The sequence below is a fragment of the Dryas octopetala genome, chromosome 1 (genome assembly GCF_963921425.1).
Source record: "Dryas octopetala chromosome 1, drDryOcto1.1, whole genome shotgun sequence".
Classification (NCBI taxonomy): Eukaryota; Viridiplantae; Streptophyta; class Magnoliopsida; order Rosales; family Rosaceae; genus Dryas; species Dryas octopetala.
The window spans coordinates 510253-536140 of record NC_141366.1 but is presented as its reverse complement, the minus strand read 5'-3'; the positions used below and the strand labels follow the sequence as shown (position 1 = coordinate 536140).

The window sequence follows — 25888 nt, the reverse complement described above, 5'->3', positions numbered from 1 at the left end:
CTGGAATGTAAAAATTACTATATATATTCTTTTATTATTTAGCTATATTGAAAAATTAGAAAATATAATAGAAAAGATTATCAAATGTTAAGAAATAGAAAATATTGGCACATAATTATGGCATATATCTTTTTTATTATATTGATATGTGTCAATTACCAAATTAGAAAATATTACTAATAACTTTGATTATGTTTTTGTTCTAAACATATGAATAGGAATTAAAAACTTATTATATCAGTAATGCTACACTTACCACATTTTTATACCACAATTTCATACCATCTTATATGGCATTCATATATTGGACACTAAAAATTAAAAAATAAAACCTAAAAAAGAAAAAGGAAATACCCTTCCAGTAAAATAATGACACATAAGGTGGGATACAAATGTGGGAAAAAAATATAGTACAACTAGCATTATTGTTATTATATTTCAAGATAGACAGAAATAAGAGTGCAATTACTATTGTTATTCTAGAATTCCGGTCAAACAAACGGGCCTAATAGCACTTAAAAAAAGAAAGGAACATCAAAATCAAAATCTTCCTTGGATTCGGGCCTTCGGCCATCCATGACCACATGGGCTTTACAAGGATTTATAATCACATAAGCTCAAGTGCACATGAATTCGGCAAGACCCGCGTTTGATATAGTAGTGACATGGCTGATTTTGATTTGACTTTCCAAAACAAGAACCAATAAGCAACGAGCGTGCACTGAAATTGCCATGGACTCCACCTGACCACCCCACTGGGTAGGGTTCGAAAACTTTTCAACTTTTAACGGCCCGATTGCCAGGAAACTGGTTTGGTTTTGGTTGGTTTGAAATATTCAAAACGTTGCGTGCGGGAAATGTCACCTTCCCAAAGCCAAATGCCAATGGGGGCAACAATGGCAAAGAAAGAAAGAAGCCTCCAAAAAAGCTAACACTGATCCACTATTAAAGACGACAACACAGACCCATTAATCAATGGATTCTATATTATTATATACATTAATGTGAAAACTCCAGCTGATGAAATACTGTAAAATATTGGCCCAAGTGTGCTAGGTGTTAGAGACATTGTCACACCAAACAAGCCCACGTATAAATAATTGTACAGTGTAAAACATATGGAATTAATGGAAGGCAATCAATCAAAATCCAAAGAAAATTCACATCTTTGAGAGATACTTTGACTCTTGGAAGTTGGAACCTTTGGCTTTGCTTTGCTTTGCCATCCCCAAATCAATCTAAGACACGCTTAATCCGGGCCAGCTTTCACGGACTCTTCTCCACCTCAACACCTGCTTCTGCTTGTCTTTCTTCTTCTTTTTTTTTTTAGTTTTCAGAAAAAAAAAAATTAAAAAAGGATGCAATTATTGGAAGGTGGGGGTGGGTTAAAGTTGAATATTCAAGCATTTTGACTCAGAGCCTCATCTGGGCATTGCAGTTGCTGTTCCATTTGGCGCCCTTTGTTCTCTTTTTCCTGCCCTCTGGTTTTGGCCGACAACTTGCTTGGGCTCAAAATCTCATCTGGGTTTTACAGTTCTTGGTAAGATTTTATCTATCTGTTCTCATTTTGTTTTTATCTACCTGTTTGACTGAGAGTGTAATTTTGGTTGGATACATGAATTGGGGTTTTGCTTTCTTTTACTGCTCGAGAATTCTGCTTGTTTGGAGTATGCAGTTTCACTTCGTACTACTCAGCTTCCATTTCTTCAAATTTGCTTTATAATGTGATAATAATCTGCAGAATGCCATGAAAAATGAAAGCAGTTCGGCATGTAAATTTCATACGCTAGATTTGCTTTTGAATTTTCCACTTTGTTAGATTTTACTTGGATATAGTCATTTTGTCATTTATTTTTTGCAGGGTTCTTCACTGTGCATTGCTGTTGTGAATTTGTGATGTAGTTGTTGAAGATTCCCAAAGCACAACCATTTTTGTTATTTGGAAATTTTTTCTTGTGTTGTGTATAACTATTTAGAAGTTGTTTAGTTTGAAATTTTTACCTTCTTATAAATCATGCGAAGAGAAGATTGTTTTATACTTTTGTAGGCTTCATAGCTTAGAAAATAAGGGCACCTACTTTTACTCTTCTACGAAGTTTCTAATTTACAGGTCTGAGAGAATTGTTCTTCCACTTTTCTTCACACGCAAATTAGGCATTTTTTTTTGTCTTCCTTTGAGACCTTTACACAAGGGTAAACTACCTTTTCCCCCAATTATTTCTGTTTATAGTTGTGATAGGACCATTTTAAGATGAAGTCTCAGTTTTCTTTGAGAATTCACAAATCCATTCTCAAGTTTCCAAGCAAGATACTTTAGTATTATGCATTTTAAATCCTTTTCTAACCCCAAACTCGACCTCAAACTCTCTCATCCAAACGCACAATGAGGACAAAAAAGTTTTACTTGTCTAAAGTGGACTTCAATGTGATTAGATGCCTTGCTTGGAACTGTAGATTGGCATCTTTGTCTTGTGCCTTTTATGATTTTCATGGCATCAACTACTTATGACAGTTTTGTTAAAAGCTTCTAATGGTGGGTGACAGGGTAATTAAATTGGCATTTGAGGAAAGTTACACAATTGGGGAATAGGCTATGACATTGATCCCAACTTGGAGTACCAGCATTGATATCTGAGGAAGAAAACATGTCTCCTGGAGGTCGCTTCTGTGATGATGTAGTTGAGTCTCGCATGGCATTTGCAGATTCTGATGTAGGAACTTCCAATGCTGATCTAAGGACTTCCCCATTCAGAAAAGCTGCCATTGGTTTGATTGGAAATCCTGGAATGCCATCAAATACTAATGTGCATGACCTACTCGAGTGTCCTGTTTGCATGAATTTAATGTGTCCTCCAATTCACCAGGTAAAGTTACACAATCATGGAGCATTCATTTCTTCTCTTATGAATATTGATACTTCAACATAAGAAAATCGGGCAATTGACACTAATAGGCTTAGAAGCATCTCATAGTTGACAAAGTTACATGAAATTTAAAACTCATTATACTGCAAAAAAATTAAATTCAACCTAGAAAATATTCAAAAGTTGACTGATCTATGTTAACTTTTTTCTTTTTCCTGATACTAAACGGAATAAATATATTAATAAGAAGCTGACTGATCTTTTAGAAAAACTTGTGCTCCAAAATTGGATTTCTTAAGGAATGCTTACTTATCCCATGTGAAGCATCACTTGAGAAATACCACCGTAGACTATTTAACACTATGTTTAAAACACAGATCATCCTATCTTCTATATAGTTATACACTCCAGGATTGTTAGCTCTGTCTAGTATAAAATCGTAACAAAATTCATGGCTCTGCTTGCTTTCTATTGATACCTGGAGAGCATAAAATTAATTTTTCCGTCATATGCATTGACAAAAATTGCTTGATCTCCTGATTGCATTACATGCACTTAGGTTTTAATATAGCTGTACTAAGATTTAATTTTATCCTACTGAGAACTTATTGAAGTCTATATCATAGTGTCCAAATGGTCATACTCTATGCTCGAGCTGTAAGACTAGAGTACACAACTGTTGCCCCACTTGTCGCAATGAGCTTGGAAATATAAGGTGCTTGGCACTGGAGAAAGTAGCAGAGTCGCTGGATCTTCCTTGTAGATACCAAATTTATGGTTGCCAAGACATATTCCCATACTACAGCAAGTTAAAGCATGAGAAATGCTGTAAATATCGCCCGTACAATTGTCCTTATGCTGGAGCTGAATGTTCTGTCACTGGAGATATCCAACTCCTTATGATGCATCTTAAAAATGATCACAAGGTTGACATGCATGATGGGTGTTCTTTCAACCATAGATATGTTAAATCCAATCCCCAAGAAGTTGAAAATGCTACATGGATGTTGACCGTAAGTCTCTCTCTCTCTCTCTCTCTCTCTCTCTCTCTCTCTCTCTCTCACACACACACACACACATACACGTTAGTTGAATTTGTGTAAACAATCATGTCAAAAAGTACATTTTTTAAGCACCAAGTAGTAGTCAAATGACTATTGATCTCAGGAGTCAGGATGGCATTTTTTCCCCATTTTAACCATTTAGTGTAGAGGCCATTCCTTTGTAGGAAATTCATAATTTGAAATTTTACTCTTTCTTAATCCCAAAGAGGACAAATTAAAATATGTTTTCGGTGCTTGCTTAGCTTCTTCACATAATCAAAAAATGAAACCGGTCTTCTTGTATTTGGTTCAGTTCAACATCTACCAATGTATTCAAACCCACTTGTGATTTTTGAATGTAGTGCAGATTTTTAACTGTTTTGGCCGTCAGTTCTGCTTGCATTTTGAGGCTTTCCACATCGGGGCAGCACCTGTTTACATGGCCTTCCTTAGGTTCATGGGCGACGATGATGAGGCAAAGCAATTCAGTTATAGTCTTGAAGTTGGGGGCAGTGGCAGAAAGCTAACGTGGCAAGGAATTCCTCGGAGCATCCGTGATAGCCACAAAAAAGTTCGTGACAGTCAAGATGGACTAATCATTCAGAGGAACGTAGCACTCTTCTTCTCAGGCGGTAATAGGCAGGAGCTGAAGCTGAAAGTTGCTGGACATATATGGAAAGAACTCTGAGATATAAAACTAGAAATTTGTTCAAAGATATTGTAACTTTTTGCTATGAAAAAATAAAAGGTTGGAAGGAAATTCAGGTGGTCTATGTAAAAGGCTGGATATTTTTTGCTTATTAAAATTAAGATGGCTTTCGATTGATTAGATTATCTAGGACTGTTTTTGAGTTTTGACTATGGATCTTATGTGGTTTTCTAAAGTAATGGTGCTAATAATAGGATGCAAATGATGAACCCAATTGTCCCAAAGAAACCAGGGTGTGCTCAATATTTAGCTTATAAGAGCTTCTTCATGTACCAGAATCCAGAAAGTTGACCCCTTTGAGTAAGTAACATAAAAGGGAGGGACTGCTGCATTCAGTTGAGTTTTAACCGAGTCATGGTCTAAGGTATTTTTTCACATTAAGTACCCCAATGCATTCAAAACTTACTTCTCAATCATTATGACGTCAGAAAAGAAGCTTACTTGACTCGTGGTCTAAGGTGTATTTACTTGACGAAAAAAAAAAAATTTATTCTTGATTTTGCGACGGTGTCGTTTTCGGAGACCGAAGTCCAAAACCCACCACCCTTGCACAAAATAGGGCGTTAAGCCGTTTACTCCTCTGCTAAACCCTAAACCCTCTTTCTGTTTTTGAATCCCAAAAAACAAAAAAATGCTATCGATAGCTCGAAACCACTCTCTCTCAAAGCTAAAACCCTTCCTTCCTCTATCTATCATTGCCCAATCGTTCAGAACCGAAACCCCACATTCACATTTCACTTCAATACCAAAACCCCATCTCCAAAATCCCACCAATTCTCATTCTTTACCATTCTCAGCCATTTTCTTCAAACCCTTTTCTACATCTCAATCATTGCCTTTGAACCGTGAAGGAAATTACGATGAAGCCACTGCCCAATCTCTCCACGTCTGCCCCGGTTGTGGGGTTCACATGCAGAACTCCGACCCTAAACAACCTGGCTTCTTCCTCAAACCCTCGAAAAAGGATCCCAGGACGTATCGTTTGGGTAACCATCTGGAAGCAGTTGCACAAGAGCCAGAGTTCAACGATTTCCTCAAAAGGGGTCTCATAATCGAACCAGAAAACTTGAGTTCTGACCCCAATTTGGTTGAACTCAGGCCTGAGAAGCCAGTGGTTTGTGCACGGTGTCACTCTTTGAGGCACTACGGAAAAGTGAAGGATCCAACGGTGGAGAATTTGCTGCCGGATTTCGATTTTGATCATACAGTTGGGAGGAAGTTGGCTTTGACGACTGCGACCCGGTCAGTGGTGCTAATTGTGGTGGACGCGGCAGACTTTGATGGGTCGTTCCCCAAAAAGGTGGCCAAGTTGGTTTCAGAGACAATTGAGGAACATTCCACAGCATGGAAACAGGGGAAGTCAGGGAATGTGCCAAGAGTTGTGCTTGTGGTGACAAAGATAGATCTTTTGCCGAGCTCTTTGTCGCCAACAAGGTTAGAGCATTGGGTTAGGACAAGAGCGAGGGAGGGCGGAGCGAATAAGATAACTAGTGTGCATTTGGTAAGTGCAGTGAGGGATTGGGGGTTGAAGAATCTTGTTGATGATGTTGTTAGCTTGGCGGGGTCGAGAGGGAATGTGTGGGCAATAGGAGCACAGAATGCAGGGAAGAGCACGTTGATAAATGCGATAGGGAAGCATGTTGGAGGGAAGATTACGCATCTGACAGAAGCGCCTGTGCCTGGAACAACATTGGGCATTGTTAGAGTGGAAGGTGTTCTTCCTGGTAATACCAAGTTGTTTGATACGCCGGGGCTTTTGAATCCTCATCAGATTACTACTAGGTTGATGAGAGAAGAACATAGTCTTGTAAACATTAGCAAGGAATTGAAACCGAGGACGTACAGGATTAAGGTTAGCTTACTTGAGCATTAACTACCTTAGGGGCAGTGTTGTTGAGTGTAAAAATTTGTTAATTTTCTTTGATAGATTGCTCGATCAAAGTTTATAAAGGTGAAGTAGGAAAGTACACATTGATTTTTTCGTATGATATTGCTTATTTAAACTATACCATTCCAATTTTGGTTTTTACTTTGTACACATGAATCATCTTAAGTTCAAAACAGTTGGAACCATCTCAAAAATATGATAAGAGTGCCAATGTCTATTCTGCATGGAAAATCCATTGATCAAAGAATGAAGGGTTTTTCTATTGATTTTCAGAAGTTTATTTACTGATTATGTGTGTGCTTGTGTGTTCTCGCTAGAAAGTTGATCACTTGACGGTATTGGAAGTTCATTTACCCTTGAATAAGTAATTGCCTTATGCTAATTTTGGACTCTGTTCTAATGCATAGATCATCATGGGTTCCAGCATCTCTCCTGTTGCAAATTTAGGTTCCTTGTGATATATTAGTATTTGTTTCATTTACCATGGCTCATATCTTTTGTCCTTTGGTTGTTACAGGATGGTTATTCAGTTCATATTGCTGGGCTTATGAGGCTGGATATAGAAGAATCATCTGTAGATTCTGTTTATATTACGGCATGGGCATCGCCTTATCTTCCATTGCACATGGGGAAAACAGAAAATGCATGCACAATGATAGAGGAACATTTTGGTCGTCAATTACAAGTATGGTTATCACTAGTTGATGAGTGATGGCTCTGCAAATCTTTGGTTTTCTAGATCATTATTCATTAGTTATATTCATCTTCAACATGTTACCATTGGTTTTCTAGTGTAATAATCACTGTATATATTATACCTGTGGCTTCTTAATGTCCCAGTCTCTGTTAGTATAATAGGTTGTTTGGTGATTTAGATTTTTTTTCTTTATTTTTCTTTAATTTCTGAATACAAATGGCATTTTTTTTTCTGAAGAAAATTAGTTTTGTCAAAATCAAGAGATTTGCCTAGGCATCTGCCTTGTTAACACAGGTATGATGCTTGTAGCTTCATATTTAAGGTATGAGGCTAAAACAAAAAATGCAGGATATAGTTGTATTTATATATAATTTTGATGCTGAAATGAACTTTCCCTTGCTTCAGCCTCCTATTGGAGAGAATAGAGTTAAGGAGCTTGGACAGTGGGTGAGAAGGGAATTTCGCATCAGTGGAAACAGTTGGGATTCAAGTTCGGTAGACATTGCTGCTGCAGGGCTTGGCTGGTTTGCTGTTGGACTTAAAGGAGAGGCAGTTTTGAGTGTTTGGACCTATGATGGTATCGACGTTGTTCTTCGCAATTCATTGCTTCCTCATAGATCAAACATTTTTGAAGTTTCCGGGTTTACAGTCTCTAAAATTGTCTCTAAGGCTGACCGAGCTTCAAATAAATCACAGCTCAAAAGTGGGAAGAAGAACAAAGCGAGCCAAAGGAATCTGTCACCTGCTGATTCGTCATTGTTAACAACCGAAGCAGGCTCAACTTCATTTTAGTACTCTTATGTCTTTGTGGGGAAAGGATATGTGGAAATGCTATGACAATTGTCATTTATAATACTACAGGCGAGGGATGTAAAGTAAACAACATAAACCTTTTATCAGAAAGAGAAGGCTAGCCATCCTATTCAGCCAGAGATGAAATGGTTGATATTTTCTCTGACTATAAGTGGTCTGGATGTTACAAATTGGGATGCTTTTTCTCCCGCAACAATATCATGAAGAACCGCTCTAAGGCATTGTTTTCTGCTGGGCTCAAAACTACAATAAAAGACGGCCTGCATAGAAATGAACATGTGGCTTCTTGACTGAGGGGATACGAGCCATCTGCCTCCTCATCCTCTTTTTATGGGAATTTGTGTAATTTTATTGTTTATTAATTTCTTTTTGTAAATTGTAACTGTGAAGAGCAGAACTACTTTAGTTGATCTGTTTTGGTTTGAAGCTAATGCTTTTCTACTGTATTTCTCGTGGAAAAAAATAGCAGACTTCATAAGTAGCTGTAAACGTTTTGCAGTATTTAACTTAGTTTGAATCAAACTTCGTGCCTTTGTTTGTTCTGCAATGCCTATTGTTTGTTCAGGTTTATATTGTTGAATGATAAAGTGAAGTTCAAGCATTGATTTTTTGTATTCGGTGATTCATGTTAATAATAAATAAGACCACAAAATGCTTAATTGTTGCAGACTTGCAGTATTTATTTGTGCAATTATTTATCAAGATCAAATAGTTATGGCGAGGGAGCAAAAAATCAATGTCTTAATCATACTCTCATACGCAGCCAAAAATCAGAGATATGAATATCGTTTGCTTTGTACTTAATTAGTTTTTTTTGGCCAAGCTTTGTACTTAATTAGTTAATTATGCTTTGATATCCCAACTTTCTCTAAGTGGCGAGCATCATCACCATTTGTACATTGGAATATGCATTTGGATTTTGGACCCTTCTAAAATGAAAAGTAAACATGTCAACAGCTGGAGCCTGGAAAGTGAACTTAAAGTGTCCCACTACCCAAACATCAACTAGCTTTTCTTCTCGGGTCATCATCAGTTAGAGTGAGACTTACCTGCCCGGGATACTGATAGGTGGTATCCCCATCGTCCCTTTTCTTTCTTTCTCTCTCTCCCTTTTTCTCTTTCTCTCTCTCTGGTGATACCACACAGGTGGCATCGATGGGTAAGTTTTGTTCCATCAGTTATGATTCTGAGCTCTGAAGGAGTCACGAGTTTGACAGCAACACGTCTCATGAAGTAATTGTCATTGTTTTGTGAAATTGGAGGATAGTACTGGCACTGTAACACTGTAACTTCCAAAGGGGTGTTTGCATTGCACGCAGTAGTCGTACTCTTGTTTTTTTTTTTTTTTGTCGGCTTTAATGAAACTCATTTATGGCTGAGTTTGATTTGTCATTCATGATCATGGCAATAAATGTTATCCACCACGTACAAAAAATCCAAACACATACCAGTACACCCAAACCCATCATCTTCCACTACACATTATATTCTTAGACCCTAGTTGTAGACTTGTAGTTGTGTTATATAGTATATACTTATATATGTGTATGATGTTGATGTACGTATATAATAATATACATACGACAATCAAGTAACAACAATTAATATGCGAGTACTATATATATACCACATGAGGCGTGCCTTTTAGCTATTAGACGACAGTGGTTGGATATTAAAAAATGAGTATAAATTAATTCTCATAACCAATCACATAATTTTATAATAAAATTTACTATAAAAAAACAAGTAGTGAACCCTATCATCATCGTCATAAACTAATGTGATTCATCATCAAAAATCACAAAGTCATCTCTATTTTTTATTTTTTTTTCAATATCTCTATTATCCATTATCCCCTCAGCTCTAGAACCTTCTCCATAATCCATTATCTCCATTAGCCATTATCATCTTAAACCCACCACGTACAAAAAATCCAAAGTCATACCACTATACCCAAACCCATCATCTTCCGTTTCTCTCTATATCTCTCTATGTTCAAGCTTAAACATTCCAACAGATCCCTCACCTTCCAAATCCAAACACAGATCGACCACTACACCCAAACCCATCACCAACTACGACGACGATGATCGTTGGATTCCCGTCGATCGCGACTCCCGACGATGATCCTCTCTCTCCGCTGCGACTCTGCTCCCAGCTTTTTCTCAGGTAGTTGTCATCTGGGTTCTTCCCTCTGGTGAGTTGCAGATGTGTTCGATCTGGACTGAGAGGAGTCGAGAGAGAAAGAGAGTGAGCTCGGTGAGGGTGTCGGGCTGAGTGAGGCCTGAGGGGGCTCGTGTAATTTTGCGAGGTGTATTTTGGGAGGTGAGCCGGATAATACAATCCCACTTGAAATAAATAAAGACTGGTGATACACTGATACCAAACACGGGATGCGTGTCTTATTTAAGACAGTCCCCTTTGGTGAAAGTCAGTCCCGTGAGCCAAACATGCCCTATGACTTGTATTTTTATTGTTCTAGCCATTATTGGCCTTCAAATAATAATTGAAAATTGAATGCAGCTCCTTGATCTCATTTCAAAATCATTAATTAAAGAAACTCATATCATATAATAGATTAAATAATATTAAACTGAGTTGTTCACCAGCAAGAGGCATACCGCATATGTACGTACCCCCATAGGACTAAACCAGCTATACCTCTTTGTCCGCATTGCATTCATGTTCGTTGATTCTGCTTCTCATAGTTGGACTTGGATCGTTAATTAAGCTATAATTAAGGTCTGGACAAAGTCATGAAGAAATTAAGCTCCTATATGAAAATCACTCTAATCATGCAAAAATAAAATAATTAATAATTTTTATTTTTTATTTGTTATTCTCTTTCATCTCTTCCTCGTATTTCTTATCTTTAGCTCTCAGCCTCTCAGGCCTTCATTTCTTTTGGAATTCTCTTTTCTCCTCAATTAAAAAGATAAAGACAAAAATACTACATAAATATAAATAAGCCCATACATAAATACTACGTGTCGTTCTCGTTCCGGTGTTTATTTTGCATTTTCTTTGACAAAAAAGAGACAGTCGGTTATATTTGCTGCGAAATTCAATTTACAGGTAGCACAGTTGTGTCTTTTAAGATCTGCTACTTCTGAGCGAGAGAAAGAGAGATTGATTCGTAGCCGGGTTAATCGGTTAATTTGGGGGGTCCGAATGGAGGGAAAAACGGATACGGGATTGAAAGCGTCGCTGCTGGGGAACGGTGGACGAAGTAACTCGTTTGACTCACTCAGAAACGACTTCGTTTCGAAGCTCCCTCATAAGGTCCGAACTGGTCTGGACCCCGAGTCTCCTGACGTCATCGACTACTCTCGAACCACAGGCTTAAGCCAAGGTCTCTCTCTTCTCTCTAACTCTGTTTGTTTCATAACTTAGAAAATGCATGCCTGTACCCAAATGTTTGTGAAGAAAAAAGTTCCAATGATTAGGAACTGCATGAAGAAACATTTATTTTCTTTTTCTATTTTTGGGTCAAATGCTTATGTGATTCTGTTATTCTGTGAAAAGACACATTTGTTTTCTTAGCAACTAAACAGAGTACTGTTAGTTCTTGAAGTAATGAAGTTGTAATTTCTATATATGCCTTGGTTTCTTACAAACAATTGATATCCTGCTGTAAATTGTAGGAGAGAAGGAATACTATGAAAGACAATTTGCAACACTTAGATCCTTTGAGGAAGTTGACTCTATAGTGGCAGATGACTGCATCAATGAGGAAGATTTCGAGGAACAAGCACAACATGAAAGAGCAATGAAGATTTCCAACTATGCAAATGTAGTCCTCTTGGCACTTAAGGTACCTTTTCTAATTTGCTTCAGCAGCAATTAATCAAATTCTAAAAAGTTTTTTGGATTTGAATGAATGCAGTGGTTAAGGATTTCTGTGATTTATGGTATATGAGATATGTGAAATGAGAAGAATATGTACAGATGAAAAAACCTCATTTTCATATGATAATGCCACATATAGAACTATTTGTACACACTTTTAATACCACCTCTGGGACCCACTTGTATAGGTGAGTTCCGACTCTATTAGAGATGTGGTACACATGTGGTACCAAAAATGTGGTACACCTACCGTTACTCTACCGGCACATACAATGAAACAGATAACAATTTGTGTGTTATTTCATGTTTTCATTTACACTGTTATGATAAGAAGTTTGGAATGTCCAGATATATGCTACTGTAAAGAGTGGGTCCATAGCCATTGCTGCATCAACACTAGATTCCTTACTAGATCTCATGGCTGGTGGCATACTTTGGTTCACTCACTTGGCAATGAAGAACATCAATATTTATAAATATCCTATTGGAAAATTGAGGATGCAGCCCGTTGGTATAGTCATCTTTGCTGCTATCATGGCTACACTTGGTATGTATGTCTTTCTAGCTTTTCTTGCCATTAGAATTTGTCTTATATCATCTATTAGCATCTACTTTGTTTTTTGAAGATGAAGGAAAACCAATGTCTGCCTGATTTCGGATTTTCACCATGGTTTTTGTCCAAATCACCAACCATTGGCAACATCAAAGATCATGAATAATGGCCAATTTAACCCAGACCTTTAATGCAAGGAAACATTCCTTTCATGTGCTCAATGACACCTTACTCTGCAGGAAAAAATAATAATCTTTAAGTGAATATTATATAATCCTAGAAAAGTTCTTGGTAGTTATTCCAGTGAACATGATGTATATACTACAAAGAACGAACTTTAGATACAAACCAGGAATGATAAAGGTATGCAATTAGGCTTGCAGAAAATGTTATGCTGTTAACTTTTTTTTTTTTTCCATCTTCATACCAATAATGCCTAAGGTTAACGTCCAGCTATAATAAAACCTGACTATGTTGCATACATAAATTTCAACCACTTCCTTACAGGGTTTCAGGTATTGATCCAGGCTGTAGAACAATTAATTACAAGTGAATCCACTGAAAAGATGTCCTCAGATCAATTGGTGTGGTTGTACTTAATCATGATATTTGCTGCTGTGGTAAAACTTGCACTCTGGGTCTATTGCAGAAGCTCAGGAAACAAGATTGTCCGTGCTTATGCAAAGGTTTTTTGCTTCTTTTCTTTTTCAGTAGTTTTCTCGATCTGAGGGGATTTAAGTTCTATTTTTTTGCAAGTTGTATGACTTCTTTGAATGCCAATGGCCAGGATCACTATTTCGATGTCGTAACGAATGTAGTAGGATTAGTTGCTGCTGTACTTGCTGATAAGTTCTACTGGTGGATTGATCCTACTGGTGCTATCATCCTTGCTGTATACACGATTACAAACTGGTCCGGAACTGTTATGGAAAATGCAGGTACTTTTTCCAGCTTTCTTCACTGCCTTTTGGTCTCACAAAAATATTTCATGACTCAGTAAAAAAGAAGAGTTTTCTCTCTTTATTCTCCCTTTTTCCTTACAATTCATGTTGCATCTTATTAAAATTAATTGACAATATGTTCTTAATGATGCTTTGAAATGTTCCTAATGTATGTACTTCAACTAGTCTAACATGGGGTCTCAAACTGCAGTTTCATTGGTGGGACAATCAGCCCCTCCTGAATTCCTACAAACATTGACATATATTGCCATAAGGCACCCTCAAGTGAAGCGTATTGACACAGTTCGTGCTTACACATTTGGTGTTCTTTACTTTGTGGAGGTTAGTCATATTATTGGCAATTTCAATCTCATAATATCATAATGGAAAACTTGTCATGTAACATTACAAGTTACGGAATTAAACCATATCATCTGCTCTCTATATGGGAAAATGGATTGAGAACTGTCAATACTGTTGAAACAGGTTGACATTGAACTCCCAGAGGAGCTGCCTTTAAAAGAAGCACATGCCATTGGAGAGACCCTCCAGATAAAGTTTGAGAAACTTCCAGAAGTTGAGCGAGCATTTGTTCATCTTGACTTTGAATGTGAACACAAACCCGAGCATTCTGTACTTATCAAGCTTCCAAACAGTCAGCCCTGATTCACAGTATCTCAGTTTCCCACACAAAATGACCTTGTGGGGAAACCTAACTGTCTTTGGCAATGGGGATCGGTAAATGAATCAGTTTACTTGGAGGTGGATGATAAGGTTTATGTGTCTGCAATAATCTATTTAAATTTTGGCTCTTATAAATCTTTGTGGTCTGCCCAAGCTGTTTAATCTTCTAGTAAAGCAAATCAAGTTATAGCTGTTTTTTTTTTCTTTCCTTTTTTCTTTTTGGAGGGTTTGTCATTTATGGTATGCCTTGAACAGAGTACACATTTTTACTAGTTTTATGGAAATTATTCAGTTTAAATAAGATCCATAGTTGTTATTTGAATAACCTTTCATCTCCTCAAAATCTGCAGAAAATCATATACTTATAGAGCAAAATGATTGCTGCTTGAGCAGCTTGCACTTGAGCAAACAATTACATTAAAGTTTCCTAAAAATAATCATGCTCTAGTATGTTTCCCTTTTCATGTTAATTTGACTTGATTTCTATTTTCTCTTTGCCATTAGAAGTAATAAGAGTATAATTGTTGGTGTAACAATGTACGAACGGTATATAAAGATGTAATAAAGTCCACATCCATTAAGCTTATATAGTTTGCACTTTGCAGAGAGTAGAGAGGAGCCCTGTTATGAAAACACAATCGTAGTGGAAGAATATCTAATCTATACATGTTTTTGGCTTTTTAACTCTTCTAAACTTATTAACCCTGTATTGTGCACTAAAATTGAATGGTCACAATGCCAAAAATCAACTCTTCCGTGGGGAGGCCCCAGTGATCTAGAGTGACTCCGTTAAGAGCCTGGCAACAGCCGACCATTGTACATCTTATCAAGTAACTGCTTTGCATCAGGCCTCCTAAGAAGACCTTTGTTGTTTGGTACACCAGTCCCTAAACAAACGGGACATACAAGTTTCCCCCGACCTGTCCACAACAAGCAATCACTCATACAAACAAAATGCAAACCCATTCCAGTAGGAAGGAAAGAAAAAAACTTTGCATGCAAGTTGTAAAACAGGACAACATGTTGTATAGGAATGGGAATGAGAAATGCATTAATAGCCTCTAGGCCTCTACCATGCAAGAAAGTCAACATGTATAACATGTGCAAGATGAAGAATTTATGACCACCTTTCATTGTTACTATCGATTGGGAATATCTGCAGAACCAGTTTCAATAACTGCAATATTATTCCCAATACTAACTCCAAGAAAACATGTTCCTGTGGTACTGAACATTTAACTAATTCGAAAGGTTGCAATTTAAAATATCCGTATAAACAAGACAAAGCATGAAACAATCTTGGCACTCATTGGGCCCCTATATGCTGAAACAGAAATATGAGTATCAATGACAAGTACATACCATAACAGTTTGGACATTCTGTAAACTCATACACGTCTTTAGCCCGTTTTCTATTTAGAGCTTTCCATTTTCCTGTACCACCACACATATCACCTAAATGAAAAGCAAATGAACATCTCATGGACGAATGGAGTACCACAAGTAATATAAAATCTAACTTGCCATGGTAAGATAAACCTAAATCACATATATCTCTAGTTTCTCTATGGCATGCTACTATATACTTTATGGGATGATCAATAGCTCCAAGAATAAGAACAACATATCATTATTTCCAAGCAATTTTTAAAATTTTAACATAAAACAGCTATAAAAGGAAAGGAAGAAGCAAATCTGTTCGTCCCTTCACTAGCCAAAGCATAAACCTCAAGGCATGACCAAAAGTAGTATAAATATTTGACCTTAACTCGATTTCATCAGAGTGTAAAGAATAAATCAAAATTAGGTACCTAAACAGAAGACCAAAGAAAATAGGAAGCCGTAGTTACCAAAAAGAGAAAGTATGAATTCATAGATGAACAAAGAAAAGCAATACTTGAAGCAGGTTTAAGAACAAACTTGAACTAAAGTTGGTTTTCTAGCTGAACCCTAGGACCAATATAGTTTATGCAAAGTTAACTGTACACAAAATTTTAGGCCCAGAAATGGAATACCCGAGAGGGATAGCATCTTCTAGCCCTAGATAGAAATATGTTAATATTATGCAAGCAAAGAGCAAACTGTCAATATCATTTCCAACACTAGCTTATAGAAAGTAAAATTTATACTTACAGAGCACAGCGCCACTTCCCCCACAATTCCGGCACCCAGGTCTATCTTTTCCCTCCAGTGCAAATGCCTTTGGTAGGGAAACAGAGGTTGCAGAATTGTTTATCAAAGCAACAGTTGAACATAGACATGTGAGACACAATCGTCGAGAGATTGAGACCTGAGATCCCTGTAATAAAAAAACTGAGCCTTTGTAACTTTATCTTATTGAAGTTAAAAACCCATTATTATCAAATTTTTGCCACTTTATAATTAATACGATAATACAAATAAATTTATTTTAAGGTGACAATGGAGCGCACCCTTGTGCACAAGTTGAATTCTGAAAAAATAATATATATTTTTCGAAAAATCCACATAAGACACAAAACTGAAACAATACATCAAAAGACATGTCCAAGCAAAGTTGAAGCCCTTTGTGCCAGAGAAAATCATTTATCAGAGAATAATTTTTTGAGAATAAAATAGCACATTACCAAAAATAGAAAACAAGATGCATCCATATGACAAGGCATAAACAATAACCACCCTTGCTCTATCTAATGCCATATTTTCTGCGAAACTATCATATCTCTGGTAATTAACTAGATACTTAAATAACAAAAGATAAATACCTTTGATGGTTTAGATGAGTGGTTCGAATCCCCCGGACTGCTGTTCTCATTCTCAAGATTGGATCTTACATGAAACCCAACCGAATTTGAGTTGACTGACAAATATTTATGGACATACAAATAATAGTTAGGATCATTGTCATTCCACCAATAATCATCAAAATCATGAATCCAATGTTTTAAGTCATGTGTTGCTTGAGGTAGTGAAAGTTAGAAGCAAAATGTTCAGCGGCTACAACTGAAAAAGCACAGAGTCCGCTGGCATTGAAGGAATCCATCTTGTCTTTCTTTTCTAAAGTAAAAAGGCACCACCACAGCCAAGTAGAGTGGAAGTTAAGAATTAGGATTTCATTATATTACCTTGTTTGAATTACACACATAAAACAGAATGAAGAAAGCAAATTCATGGGACATCCAAATGCACTCTCTTGATTTCTCAAATATTAAGTGCCCAAAAGAAAAACAAATCCCATGGAAAATCTCAAAAAGGACCTATTATTGAAGAAAACTAGATGAGATAACTCGGTTTTCCTTATTCTTTTCTCTCCTCTTTTTTTCCCCTCATAATTAAGCTTATAAATTAGACAAACCGGGACCAAGTAGTAAGCAATTTGGAAAACCGAGGTCCGAGGGCCATCAGCAAAGTAGCACGCAATCCAAATCTGATTAGTTACCAACCATGGCTGAGTGCCAATCATGAGAAGTATGCATGCATAAGTGGTTAAAGTTATGCGAGACTCTATCGTTATATACTCAGAATTTTTTAGCTTCCAGTGGTCAGTAACGATTGTGAGCATGGAAATGACAAGAAATGGGAAGGTCTCAACAAGTTCGTCAGTGGATACTAACTACTAGTACTAAGCTAGAGAGAGAGAGAGAGAGAGAGAGAGAGAGAGAAGGAGAATACTGACAGTGGCATGGTGAGGCTTTTGACAGGCGTTGTGGTATCGCTGAGAGATGAGAAGAAGATGCCATGCCCCCCTGTGCGTGTGTGTGTGTGTGTTAGTGGGTGTACATATATTATACGTATTACGCGGCAGGCATGTATTGTGGAGGAACAGACTTCTGCAACTCAATTCTTATGGATGGATGGATGGCATATCTTGCACTTCGCATAATCTACAACGACTGGGACCCTATCCTCTTTTCAGTCTTTCTCATTGGTCCCTAGATATTATTGTTATTATTATTTTGGGTCGGTCCCTATATTTTTTTTCTAATTTCTCTTTTTACGCTTCAAGGTTTTCAAGACTGTTTATTTGTGGGAGGAGCCGGGAGGTGGCCATTATAGTCAGTCACGCTGGCCTTCGCCTTTGGGCTTCACCATTGCCTTGTAATGTCGGTTGGGGGTTGAATCTTCTTTATTGGGCCAGGTTAGACTCCACTGATCCATTTATAACTCGATTTGGACCAGACTTTCAGATGCAAGCGTCATTCACGAAATTAAACTGTAGATTAATTATAGAGAATTTTCTATAAAAAAAAAAAATGAGAGAGAGAATTTGGATCAGACCACAAGTACAGCTCATGAACATAGGCTAAAATCTAACGGAACAAAGATTTTTTTTTTTTTAACACTTTAAAAAAAATAAAAGATGTGGAAAGAATAATTTTAAAAAACTAAGGTTAAACCGTTAAATAGCAACTACAAGTCCACAATTGCTTAGAAAATTCGGATTTTTTTTAACGGATATGAATGGAGCTCAATCCACCGTTGTCAAAATATGTAGAAATGATTTTATGAGGCAAAAAAAGAAAAAAAAATCAGATCCATTTTAACTTAATTCAATAACTTTTAAATTGGAAAATCAACTTAATCAAAAAAAAAAAGTGGAATACGAAACTACTCAAGTAAGGTCATCTTAATGCTTTTTTCCAATTAGTCTGGTATGTTTTTGGACCAAAAATAAATAGTCTGTAAAATGAATAAGATAAGAGAAATCCGTTTACACACACTAGATAAATTGATCCAAACCTTCACTGTAAGGAGTCCCATATACTGTATACATCAAGGTATTGCAAAGTTAATACCAGATGATACTTTTGTCCCTGCAAAATAAAGACACACAACATAGTTCAGTTAGCTCATTTAATTATCTTGCAGTGAGTCCTAATATCAATGAATAAAAACCTCAGTTTCTCTTCTTCGTCTAGCAGGTTTTCTCTGTGGATATCAAGAGGCGGAACATGTTCAATGACAGTCATGCATCATCATAAGTACGCAAAATATTCAAACCAAACCAAACCTCGCCAAACCCAACGCTTCCATTTTTGAGAAACAAAGTTAACCCTTCTCTGTAAAAGCTGGTGGCATTGTCATCAACAGAAATCATAGAACGAGGAGCACAGAGTGGTATTCTGTCACAGAGAAAATAGAAAAACATCAATTCCTTTATAGGGAATATTTAAAATATGCTATTGACAAAGAAGTTAATCTAAATCGTGAATACTCCATTCTCTTGACTCTGCAAAGTAAAGAGCCATCTGACGTAAAGTTTCAAACAGATAGCCTTGAGGAGAGCTGGAGAGGCTTAACACATGATCTGCTGCTTAGCATGCGAGACTTGTGAAGTACTGAGATGAGAACAATATTTGTTTGATGAGTACTGAAAAGTGAGGAACAATATGTGCATTCAGTTGATAAGCTGATATAAATGATCTTTCAACAAGGTAGTGTAACCACCAACCCGTGAAAGCTGGCATTGGTATCTATGCATCTCTCAACTTCAACGACACAACCCACCGGTTCATGTTGAGATGTGAACAACATCAAGCTCCAACTTTGTCTTCACGTGAAGATGCATCACACTGCAAAATTAGTAATTTTTTACGTCTAAAAAACAATTGGTTTGCATATAGATGACAGTCAGTCAACGATGAAGATGACAAATGTAAGCACTGATCACTACTCAACCCTTTAGTATAATTATAACAAGAAGAAACATCTTCTGGCTCTTTTCCTTTAACATTATCTCTCACATACAGATGTATGGTAGTCGAGTACATGAATCACATGTACAGCAAAAAAAATAGTTTATTTATGTCATTATGTACAAAGAATTTTACCCATGTACCACACAAAACTCTTGGATTTTAAAATTGTGTGTAGAAATATTGACTTGTTATTCTTTGTTTGATTCTGTCCGCCATCGAAAGGAGAATGAATATTGCACCACCATGATTGTAATACACAAGTACCATCATTGGTTTCCGTAACCTCATTCCCTACGTGGTAAATTTGTAAAATCAATAAAGTAAAAAAGAATTTATACTGCATTCTGGTAAGATGAGATGTCAGGTGAATTATAAGACAACAAAAAGAGAAAAAGAAAGGTGAAAAAGAAGAGGGAATATACCAGAGAAGTACTCACAAGCCTGGAAAACCAATAGATAAGCGTCCTACCTCTGGTTCACAATTGCCAAGCCATTTGTATCATGGAGGAAAGAAACATCTCCAATAAAGCAAAGTACCTGAACATTATCCAGAATTCAAAGCGGTGTAAATTCGTACAGATTAGGAGAATAGGAAAAAGAAAGAAACATCAAATGGCAATGACTGCAAGCATCCATACATGATGAATAAATGAAGTTCTTAGCTAGATTTTATCACTTTCAGAGGCAGGTGAGTTTACAGTGGGAAATTGCCCCAATTAAATACTTTATGCAAGTAAATCAGCTATTTATGACTTCCTTTGGTACCACCCTGGGGAGAGAGAGAGAGAGAGAGAGTTCTTGCGTCACTAACTTTTATTTATGAGTTCCTTCGGCACCAACCTCTGCTCAACATTGCAGAGGGGCTTGCAAGTGAATACGTAACTACTCAAGTGAGGTTGTCTTAATGCTTTTCCAATTAGTATGGTATGTTTTACAACAAAAAATAAATAGTCTGTAAAATGAATAAGATAAAGAGAAATCCGTTTACATACACAATGGATAAAGTGATCCAAACCTGTCTCTGTAAGGAGTTATATATACAATAAGGTATTGCAAAGTTAATACCAGATGATACTCGGCCCTGAAAAATAAAGACGGACTATATAATTACGCATTCGAAACCATTCAGTAAATCAATTCTATCTCTTCAAAGTTTGTGCTGCAAAGTTGCTTTATATTTGCATGTGAAAGTTGCAGTGTTAACTCCAATAACACGCCCATATCAATCAATCAATGACCCACCTGAGTTCCCTGCACAAATAATGACATTTACAAATGTCTTTCAGAAGATGAATGAGGCAACAGTGGAAGAAGTTCACAAGCATAATAATTCATCATCTGAATTCAAAATTTGCCAGCACTAATAGCTTTGCATAGCTCCTTTTAACTGGCTAATCCCCAGACCTACCCATCACAAAATCGTCAAATACTTCTGAATCCACTGCATAAAAAAGAAGTAGAGCATTATACTGCATTACAAAGTAATCTTTCTTCCCTAAAGGTAAACATGATATTGCATTACCACATTACAATGCCATTCGCTGCCAGCCACTAGCAACTAATGGGGATGGATAATCTCAGAGCAATGTGACTGGAATTCTCACCTTTATTTTATTTTTGTGAGATTACTAATTCCCACTGGTGAAACTTCTATGAGTGTATTCAACATAGTTTCCATAATGGAAAATAACACGAGTCATCACTTCTCTTTCAGTTAAAACTTCATTGATCAATGATTTAATAGCCAACAGCTATATACAATGGCAAACTTATCTCACCAAATATGTATATTTTAATTGTCATCTTCAGACAGGGCATCACTTTTTAATCTAATATGCCTAGGTCTCTCTAACAACACCATTAGCTCTTCAAAATACTCCACCTCAAAGGGGACAGAGCAATGGTATCCTGACTCACAAACTTGATTTAAAAGAAGTTTGAGAAAGAGGATATAGAAAATGATTTACCTAGTCAAACAAAGAAGCGGTTGTTTCAGGAGGGGAACATTTGATATCAAACTTATTGCATCCCTCCATAAGATATTTGGTAGCTACCTCACTGGAGAGGTCCTCTGGACTTGTGTTGAGATTTGCAATTCCCCAACCATGTTGTTCCTTCTGCAAGAATACCATTTAAAACTACCAGATAAGTTATTTTACATATGTTTAAGTTGTGGCATGCATAAGCAATGAATATAGTTTACAGAGCTAAAGGGGGGAGGAATTAAATCATTATCAACTGGATTCTTATCAAGCCCGTTTGAATGGTACTTGATTTATATCCACCTGTAAGTTTCTTGACCATCCCTATTTTAAATTTAATATATCAGCAAACAAATCCAAGTAGTTTCAGGGACACGGAAACATGCTCGAGCCATGCATCAATGATCTTACCACTCAAGATTTCCTCAGTGAGCTCCATCAAGTCATAGTAGTCTGCATAAGCCATACAGAAATCACAGGTAACGAACTGAGGAATAGGTGCATCAATGTAAGGAATCATTTCACCTTCATTTGATTAAATGCAAAACAATATAAGGAATAGGTGCATCAATGTTGGAGAGACATACGGACAATGCAATGCTGGTATAGTTTAACACAGAAAGAGGTAGTTTTGATTGGCTCTCGTTGAGAGTCGAACTCAAGACCTCCCGCTTACTAAACGGGTGCTCTAACCAACTGAGCTACGAGAGCATATTGTATGATGGGTACGCCTAAGATAAGGAGAGACAAAACTTTTTTCTTAAAAAAACATAAATCATCCATGAAAGCAATAAGTAGATAGATAGATAGATAGAGAGAGAGAGAGAGAGAGAGTTCATGCATCAAGCATACTGAACTTTTATTTCATTAGCTCCCTTGGTACCAAGCCTCTGCCCACATTGCAGAGGAGCTTACAAACGAGATCCTTAGCCTCAGCAGAGAACTTTGCTTCCTCTGGGAATTTCAGATGAGTTCTCCAGCTCACAATCAGATCAGTTATCACTTGGACATCAATTTGATTCGTGGGCAATATCAAGGTCAATATTTAATCAAAATTTGATCACAACACAAGAGCAGAGGAATATTCAGAAAGATTACATTGCTGAAGAGGTTGGCAAACTACATTGATATATCTAATTTTCATTGATCACATGAAAAAGACACAAGAAACTAGAGTTGATGAATACTTACAGTAACTAAAGGATTAGTTAATTGGGCAACACCGACACCACATAATGAGCGGTTTATAGTCCTTATGCTGACCTCCAACTCCAATTGAGAGAAGATAATGAATATGGAGCAGAAGGGAAAAGGAAATACATAAATTAACAACAATTTGATACCTTGCACCAGCATGACTTGGATTGGACCCTCCGACTTCCTACCACCATGTTACATGTAAATCATCATAAAAGAAAAGTCTTCAAGATTTGCATAGGAGATAAATTAATTATTCAATTTAAAATTACTACATCTGGACTCTGGAATCTGTAGGGAATTCCATTACCTATTTACCTTTAACCCCCCATGAGTCATGTCATAATGCAGTTCTCGTCTCCATCACCAGATACATGATCAATTTCTTAGATCAAGTCGACTCTCACTCCTCGATCGAACAAACAACCTCAAAAAAGAAAAAAGGAACAATCAGACAGACAATTAAAATTCCATTAAACAAAACAGTAAAGAAAGAGAATTAAGGAGAATAACCACCTCGTACGGAATTAGGGTTTCTAGGGAGGAGGAGTTTGATCGAGGAAGGAGTGAAGGCATTAGGAGGAGAAAGAAGGTTCTCTTCTCTTCGAGAGAGAGAGAGAGAGTGATGAATGATCGAGGTACTCCTTGAGACTGAAAACTTTGGGACTGTGTGGGTGTGTGTCAAATTAGTGAATGAATAGTGAATGGAGGTGACCGTTTTAATTTATAACCTAGACTGAGGCGGTGCTTGTTTTTTACGCTTCCTAGGTTGGTTAGCCTTAGCGTTATTTTTACGCTGCCTTAGTCTTTGTGCTTGTGACTGTGTGTGTAACTGTGTAAGTTAATGAATAGTGAACGGAGGTGACCGTTATAGCCAGATTTAATTTATATCCGAGATTAAGGCGGTGAGTGATTTTACGCACCGACTCCTAATGTCAGTTACCTTTAGCGTTATTTGTACACTGGGCTTTTCGCCTTTGGGCTTCACAATTCCTTGGCCCACTCATTGGGTTGCATCTTCTTACTAGACTGGGTTGTACTCACTTTATCCATTTTAAAATTCGATTTGGACCACACTTTCAGATGCAGGCTTTTTCTTTGGATGTTGGGTGCACTAACTAATTCTCAGGTTCATTTAGAAGCTTCACAGCCTTCACGAAACTAAACTGTGGATAATCGACAAAAAGAAAAATTGGATTAATTAATTTAATAGAGAATATTCTATTAAAAATAAAAACAAAAAAACAAAAAAAAATTAAAAAAAAATAGGGAATTTGGATCAAACCCCAACTCATGAACATAGACTAAAATCTAACGGATCAAAATCCCACTATTGATTGAAACGTGTATAAGTGTATTCAACATCATTGCCAGAATGGAAAGTAACACAAGTCATTACCTTCTCTTTCTTTTAACATTGTGAGAGGTGTAGAAATATTGAATTCGTATTCTTGGTTTGATTCTGTCAGCTATCGAAAGGAGACTTGTACCCCCATGATTGTTAATCACAACCGCAACCTCCTTGTGGCTGCAGGCTGTTTTTCCATGGTTTCTAGTTTCGTCGTCCATGATTATGTAGGTTGAGGGTTTTCTCTCTTCTGGACTGATGGTCCACGTACTTTTGGTTGTATTCTGTTTTCTTTTTAATACAAGTTTCTTGTTTCCTATTAAAAAATTTTAAATAACAAAGAATTTATACAGCATTCTGGTAAGATGAGATGTCAAGTGAATTATGAGAACAAAAAGAAAAAAAATAAAATCATGCAGTTGATTACAAAAAGCATATAATTGCCAAATATCCTGTTCTAAGAATATAAAAGGAAGATCAGAAAAATTAAACCAAAAAAGAAAAGTTAGAATATACCAGAAAAGAACTCACGAGCCTGGAAAACCAATAGATAAGCATCCTTACCTCTGGTTCACAATTGCCAAGCCATTTGTATCATGGAGGAAAGAAACATATCCAATAAAGCAAAGTACCTCATGAACATTATCACGAATTTGAAGCAGTGTAATTGTACAGTGACTGCAAGCATCCATGCAATGATGTATCCATATAAGGAATAGGTGTATCAAAGTTGCAAGCAACCATACGGACAATGCAATGCTGGTATAGTTTAACACTGAGCTGTAAGCAGAATGAGGTAGTTTTGATTTGCTCTCTCTCTCTCTCTCTCTCTCTCTCTATCCATTTATTGGTTTCACGGATGATTTGTGTTTTTCCATTTCTCCTTATCTTAGGCACACCCATCATACAATATGCTCTTGTAGCTCAGTTGGTTAGAGCACCCGTTTAGTAAGCGGGAGGTCTTGAGTTCGATTCTCAACGAGAGCAAATCATAACTACTTCATGAGTCCCTCATTCTGTGTACAGTTCAGAGTTACATGATAGTATGATACCACCATTGCATTGTCAGTATGTCCCTTCCAGCATTCATACACCTATTCCTTATATTGTTTTTTTTTTTTTTTGGTTAACTGGGGGCCAACAGGCCCAAGCATTCCTTATATTGTTTTTCTTTCATTTAATCAAAATGAAGGTGAAATGACTCATAATCCTCAGTTCACTACCTGTGATCTCTATATGGCTTAGGCAGACTGACCTGATGGATCTCACTGAGGAAATGTTGAGTGGTAGGGCATCATTGATGTATGTCTCCAACATGTGCTCTTAGAAGGTTATATCTTGCAGCTAGTTCCTGTGGTAAAACCTCACAGATGGAATCATGTTCGTGTGAAGTCTACATCATACATGGAATCATGTTCCTCACTGAATCCTTTCCCCTACTTCCCTCCAACTAGGACTACATGCATGCATCTTTGTGTTTACTGTTTACAATTGTTGTGAAACAATAAAGTGCAATGTGTGCTTGCATTTCACTTAAAGTCTTGGTTGCTTGAATTCCCTTACTTTTATACCCTTATTAGTTGAACCAGATGCTTTCCACCATTCTTTCAGATGTCCGGCCAAAAGAACCACGATCATTCAT

The 25888-nt window shown here is 36.9% G+C and overlaps 4 protein-coding genes and 1 non-coding gene across 7 annotated transcripts; 4 read left to right on the top strand and 1 right to left on the bottom strand.

Moving 5' to 3' along the window:
• Nucleotides 1–1142: 1142 nt before the first annotated feature.
• On the top strand, nucleotides 1143–4678 carry LOC147296025 (E3 ubiquitin-protein ligase SINAT2-like). Of its 3 annotated transcripts, none has more exons than XM_086237320.1 (4): nucleotides 1143–1540; nucleotides 2545–2864; nucleotides 3491–3877; nucleotides 4299–4678. In XM_086237320.1, the coding sequence occupies exons 2-4, from the start codon at nucleotides 2646–2648 to the stop codon at nucleotides 4593–4595; spliced, it is 903 nt and encodes a 300-aa protein (XP_086093446.1). In that variant the 5' UTR covers nucleotides 1143–1540; nucleotides 2545–2645; the 3' UTR covers nucleotides 4596–4678. The 3 variants fall into 3 exon arrangements, with proteins under 3 accessions (XP_086093446.1, XP_086093436.1, XP_086093454.1); XM_086237310.1 differs by having other exon boundaries at nucleotides 4275–4678; XM_086237328.1 differs by having other exon boundaries at nucleotides 4270–4569.
• A 479-nt stretch (nucleotides 4679–5157) lies between these two features.
• LOC147296024 (P-loop containing nucleoside triphosphate hydrolases superfamily protein) lies at nucleotides 5158–8473 on the top strand. Its single transcript, XM_086234596.1, is given in 4 exon segments — nucleotides 5158–6468; nucleotides 7022–7189; nucleotides 7607–7925; nucleotides 7928–8473. Coding segments are annotated over 4 exon segments (1731 nt in total). The 5' UTR covers nucleotides 5158–5247; the 3' UTR covers nucleotides 7951–8473.
• Nucleotides 8474–11000: 2527 nt separating this feature from the next.
• Nucleotides 11001–14466, top strand: LOC147296023 (Cation efflux family protein). Its single transcript, XM_086234607.1, has 7 exons — nucleotides 11001–11366; nucleotides 11659–11828; nucleotides 12212–12410; nucleotides 12924–13102; nucleotides 13204–13354; nucleotides 13569–13699; nucleotides 13844–14466. Exons 1-7 carry the CDS (start codon nucleotides 11186–11188, stop codon nucleotides 14021–14023), a joined length of 1191 nt encoding a protein of 396 aa, XP_086090733.1. The 5' UTR covers nucleotides 11001–11185; the 3' UTR covers nucleotides 14024–14466.
• A 126-nt stretch (nucleotides 14467–14592) lies between these two features.
• On the bottom strand, nucleotides 14593–17864 carry EDA3 (DnaJ/Hsp40 cysteine-rich domain superfamily protein). The gene is made up of 5 exons (XM_086234613.1): nucleotides 17697–17864; nucleotides 16786–16880; nucleotides 16175–16340; nucleotides 15404–15496; nucleotides 14593–14961 (listed from the first exon to the last, which is right to left on the bottom strand). The coding sequence occupies exons 1-5, from the start codon at nucleotides 17758–17760 to the stop codon at nucleotides 14831–14833; spliced, it is 549 nt and encodes a 182-aa protein (XP_086090739.1). The 5' UTR covers nucleotides 17761–17864; the 3' UTR covers nucleotides 14593–14830.
• A 7295-nt stretch (nucleotides 17865–25159) lies between these two features.
• Nucleotides 25160–25233, top strand: TRNAT-AGU (transfer RNA threonine (anticodon AGU)). The gene has a single exon. It is a non-coding gene; the product is annotated as a tRNA-Thr (tRNA).
• The last annotated feature ends 655 nt before the right edge of the window (nucleotides 25234–25888 follow it).